Source organism: Vanessa tameamea, chromosome 12, assembly GCF_037043105.1.
Source record: "Vanessa tameamea isolate UH-Manoa-2023 chromosome 12, ilVanTame1 primary haplotype, whole genome shotgun sequence".
NCBI classification, from domain to species: Eukaryota; Metazoa; Arthropoda; class Insecta; order Lepidoptera; family Nymphalidae; genus Vanessa; species Vanessa tameamea.
Genome location: NC_087320.1, coordinates 9054271 through 9060154, shown reverse-complemented (window position 1 = coordinate 9060154; position 5884 = coordinate 9054271). Strand labels below are relative to the sequence as shown.

General features: G+C 30.6%; 1 protein-coding gene across 1 annotated transcript; it reads right to left on the bottom strand.

Moving 5' to 3' along the window:
* Window positions 1–722: 722 nt before the first annotated feature.
* Window positions 723–4721, bottom strand: LOC113392956 (uncharacterized). Its single transcript, XM_026629603.2, has 3 exons — window positions 4590–4721; window positions 3628–3811; window positions 723–981 (listed from the first exon to the last, which is right to left on the bottom strand). The coding sequence occupies exons 1-3, from the start codon at window positions 4656–4658 to the stop codon at window positions 788–790; spliced, it is 447 nt and encodes a 148-aa protein (XP_026485388.2). The 5' UTR covers window positions 4659–4721; the 3' UTR covers window positions 723–787.
* Between the last annotated feature and the right edge of the window lie 1163 nt (window positions 4722–5884).

Sequence of the window (5884 nt, the reverse complement as noted above, 5' to 3'; positions counted from 1 at the left end):
AATTGCGCAAGTTCCTGATTCTTCACAGGCTTTCACTATGCCCATACCTTAATTACTTACATAATTGCATATAATTACACATCACTCGATTTATAAACGATTATATGAAGCAGTGCATGTTAATTGAATTCATAAGAACTTTGTTCATCGTTAAGACAGCGTTCTAAGATGGATAGAGATTTGTAATAAAAAAAAGTATCGTTATATTATCGTTCTATATTTAGAATACTAGCACCACAAAACAAGTTTACATGTTCATACTTAAAAATAACATAATTAATAATGATTAATCAATCATTAACAGCCATAAACGCACAAGTTCACTTGAATAAAAAAAGACGGCCGATTTAAAATTGTGTCCAACTCTTTTTAACGATAATGCTCGTTCTGTAAGAATAACTACGTATCTTAACGAAGAATATTAAGTACTGTTGTAGTTGTATTAAAGTTAATTTATTAATTATTTTGGATTTTATATAAAGTTGATGAGATGTTATAACAATTGCATCCATGAGTTTTATTTATGTTGAAAAAGCGTAAAAGCATTCAACTATACATATTTCAATAATTTACTAAACATTAAAGAAGTTATATATTTTGGTATAGTGAAATGAAAATATTCCTCATCATCCGAGTATCTTAAAGAAGAGGAGATACTTTTGCGAAATGCATTTTTTTAAACGTACAAAAAAGAATTTTGCTTTGTTTTTTTATATGCGTTCTAATTTAGTCATTTAAGGAAATCCAGTGATATAAAATATCGCAGTACATACAAACTAAAACCTATTTATTTTTTAGCAGTGGTAGCAGCTGCGGTTGTTCCTGCAGCGGTGGTGCCACCAGCAGCAGTTGTCGGAGCGAGTGTAGTAGGAGCATTGGCGAAAGGTGGTGCTTGTCCATTTTGATTTTGAAGAGCGTCCAAGCCGAATGACCATATTCCGTTTGTGTTGATCATGCTGAGGTTCATTCCATTCGAAGGCGCTGAAAAATATAAAGCAAATAAACAATAGCCCGAAGTCAAAAAATCAGAAAAAAAAATTCTGATATTTTAGCGGAATTTTTTAATGGGAATTTCAACACGGGAAAATGGTTGAAAATTCTTTCGATCATTTCACGCGATTGCGAAAATCGAAACATACCAACTGTAGTGATCTTTATTGTAATTTTAATATGTAAATTATACTTATGGTTTTGATAAATAAAAGTAATAATCTAATATAGTAAAAATCTAAGAATAAGTACTATAATTGAGTGGGTGGAACAATTTATGTCATGATGTAAGTTCATCGGTCCGAAATGCTTACTTAAATAAATATCTAAAAATAGTTGCTTTACTTAAATAAATATCATGAATACTTATAATAACTTACAGGCTAAGTCAACTTTTATATATGAGTAAGTTCCTATTATTACATACTATTGTCGTCATCCTACCTAGGCTTTGTTTTACGAATACAGAAACAATAGTTTGAGGAGACAATGAATACAAATAAGGAAAAACGCATAAACTTTTCTGTTTTCTACTTCGTAATTGTAAGTGTTTCAATATTCATTTTAATCTTATAGAAATGTATAACAATGGGGCTATATTCAAATTATGTTAAAATTAATTCGAAATAAGATAATATACATGACAAAGGGAGCCTGAGATTAATATTCGTTGATCTTAAGTAAAACATGGTAACAATGTGGAATGTATAAGCTACTACATACATACTTGAATTAAGTATTTCACTTAAAAGATGAAAAATACATTTTGACAATTCACAATTCGTTTGAAACATATCATTTACTTATTAAATGTTTTCTTTTTGTTTAGATGTTGTTTAGATTTTGTATGATGTAGAAATGTTTCTCTTTGTGATTAGAAATGGTTTGACGCGTATATTTTCGTTGAGAAAAGTGGAGTACATTGCGTTCTGAGATTATTTTCAAGTCAATTTTATTTCCAAGTCTGATTTGCTTTGCACTGACTTACGACAGAAAGGGAAAAAAGATTGCACCTATTTTTACGCACATTCCGCCAAAAGGATATTACGGCGGTCGGCGACCACAATTATAAATTAAAAAGCTATCAATAAATATATTTTGATTTACGATGTGTGCGTAAGGGAAACTAAGTGAAGGAATACCTTCACTCTCGTGGGAATAAAACTTCAAAGTGATCACTCGCAGAACCTATTTACATGCTTTTTGAGGCAAAGGATTGGGTCGTTCCAATTTCCAACTTCATGCTCTCATTGAGAAACCTTTGACAGAAAGCGTTTTAGCTGGACACGGGACCTTGGGACCTCGCCACCCTGTCTTATGTGGTAGCAATATCTTTTAGTATTCTTCTTTCTCCATGAATATTTAACTACATATATTATAAGCTATGAAAAATATCTGTGACATTTAGATAAATATATATCCACATATTTTTAGCTTATATACTTTAAGGTAAACTATAATTAAATTAAATAATATATGTTAAAATAATACACGCAAACAACAGCAACCAACAATATATAATACATAATACATTTTATGGTTTCGTGTTAATCCTGGTTAAGTGAAAATTTATTAAAATTCATGATACAACGAATTAACTGTTTCTACTGCAGTTGGCAACTAAGACGTAATGATTCATTGCCAACACCTTGTTACATTACTAGTTAATAATATTCATTATCAAAATAAGTACAATAAAAACCTATAAATAAATCGTAGCTATAATGCTTAAAACGCTATAATGACATGTGATCTTATTTTTTTTCTATTGATTCAATCACTGTCTTGTCTGTATTTGTATAGAACATGCTCTCCCTTTGAGGAGAAGATTTGGAGCATATTCCACCACGCTGCTCCAATGCGGGTTGGTGGATACACATGTGGCAGAATTTCGTTGAAATTAGACACATGCAGGTTTCCTCACGACGTTTTCCTTCACCGCCAAGCACGAGATGAATTATAAACACAAATTAAGCACATGCAAATTCAGTGGTGCTTGCCTAGGTTTGAACCCGCAATCATTGGTTAAGATGCACCCGATCTAACCACTGGGCCATCTCGGCTCTTATAGAACATACTATTTGGACAAATTTGACAAAATCTCAAAATTTCATATATACAAAAATAAGAGCTTGTATATGAAGTTTGAATCTTCTACCTTTAGTATAGTTACACTTGTTCTTTCCACTGAGCCATAACATATCACTTTAGTACCATAATTATAAATCTGTTATCTTAATTAAATTGGATCGTGAAACGTTCATATTTGGAAGATAAAAATAATAAAATTGATCGTCTCTAATAAAAATTATCATTAAAATTTAGCAAAATTGTTGGATCTCGTGTGCTATAAAAAAGTTACTTTTGGTTTTTTTTTTTTTTTTTTATTTTAGAGGTGGCAAACGAGCAGGAGGCTCACCTGATGGAAAGTGACTACCACCGCCCATGGACATCTGCAACACCGGGGGGCTTGCAGGTGCGTTGCCGGCCTTTCAGGAAAGAGTACGCTCTTTTCTTGAAGGTTCCTAAGTCGTATCGGTTCGGAAAAACCGCCGGCGAAAGCTGGTTCCACAGAGTGGTTGTGCGAGGCAGAAAGTGTCTTAAAAATCGCAAATTGGTATACTAAGATGTACTTACGTAGCCTAATGTTGAATTGTGACGGGGCAAAAGGTTGACGACGATTGTTGTTTGGGCGGCGTGTTGTCGGAGTACAGTCACAGAAGTCGAAATAATCATCTTCTGTACTTGAACTCGTCGTGGTTGATGATGTGTCATCGTCATCATCACAGATGAAGTCGCATATTAAATTCATGAAAAAGGGCTGAAAGCGAATATATATTTTTCATAAATTTTACATAGAAATTCACAGAAGTATAAATAAAAATTTACGGAGAGCTTAAACTAAGACTTCCAGTCAAGTGTAAATTCCAGTTGAGTGTGACTACATACTTTTTAAGTTACACGTGCACGTGCCTAATTATTTATTAATAATAAGCCTAACTATCAACAACTTTTTTATTATTATTATTTTCAATTAATAGGTCGATAGATAAATTCTTAATATACTTTAAGGGAATGAGCTATGTTTATTTTATTCTCTATATTATAGGGCGTTACATCAAACAGTTGACAATTTCTGTGCTTGCAACAAAAAGCCAGCAACAATTATACTTTTGTTGATGTTTTGATGTAATTAATAAGATTTTTATCAACCTAACTATAAAAGTTGAGTTCTAAATTTTTAAGTGACGAATGGCAGTTTTTAGTCACTCATTTATTCTTAAAAAAGATTAGGTAACTGTACAGGAGATATAAAAGGGTATTAGTGCGTGCATGAACACAATATCCAATTATGTAAGAGAAAAATCCAATCTGTCCTTGGGGTTTGAACCCAGGACCGCAGGGCTTAATGTTTATAAGCTGGCTATTAGAACGACGAGGTAACCTAAAATTCAAACACATTGCATAAAGGTACATATTATATGTACAGTAAATGCATTAAGTCATGAAATAAATAAATTAGCAGAGTATCAAAGGCCACGATCTAATAACGTTCCTATTTTTTAAATTCATTTAATTTAATTTAATTCATACGAAACCTTTGAAATAATTGATTGAAACTGCACTAGTAACACTAACAAAACCACGCACGCTCGTATTGAACTCATATTCGAAGTATTTTTTTATGAAAACACTGAAACGATTCCTTTCGTTCTTATGACTAAAGTTTGCGCAAGATGCCTGAAATATTAATAGGTGCTACGCATCAAAGAATAAATAATATTATTTATTTTAATATTTTTTAATATATTTTTTTATATGAGTGATAAATAATTATCTTTTTTCTGATAATTTATTTGAACTTGTCCGTTTTCGTTTCCTGAATAATTCTTATCAGTTAAGCCTTTTTTATTTTAAATGTTAATTTGAACGTTCTTACGTTAAAGGAGGTTCTATTAAAGGTCACAAGCGCTTCATTTTGGTTTTATATTAAAAAATCTTCTAACAATACTGTGTGTATCAATCAAATCTTCTAATTTATATGATATAATATTAATTAAGTTTGGAGTCTATATCATTTGATGTTTACACGATACAACAACAATTCATTAAAATATTCTTCGTGTTCAATAGTTTACCAATTGACATTGATGTGCTGCAGCGTCATGAAAAAATTCATTGAATATTTATATTAATTAGATATCAATACATTTATCTATTATTTACATATTTTATTGCTTTTTGTTTCAATCCCGTTCAAGCATGCGTGCATCAATCGACGTGGAAATTTAATTTTTTGTATTACATTTGATTCTACGTAGCGGCACCAAATATATATTTATATATAGATCAAAAATGTCGAATTAGTAGTTTATAATCGCAAACAAGTATGTTGAATCATAAGTGATATATATATTTTTGTGTAATTATATATAATAATTAATTGAATGTACTACAAACACAGTAGCTTAATAGCATCTACATATGTTACGTAGCGATACTTAGACGCGGTCATATTTCGTTCTGTCGCCCGAACGTGTAGGTACAATACTTTCGGGATAACCTAAATATACAATACAGATTAGAATATCGATCATAATATTATTACATGTAATTTTATTAATTATTTATACAAAACATATGCCATATGGCAATGGTTTTCCTTTTATAACATTCAAGAAAAATATCCAATATAAATACAGTAACCTATAAACAAGTATTTAAGGATTTAAATATATATATATATATATATATATTATAATCTATCATTCATCAAATATTGAAAAAAATATACACAAGTAACAATCATATACAGCAAAATAACAAAAACATTAAAGAACTCATATCATAAGCAACCGACTATTCAATTCTATCTATTCTGTCAATTAAATAT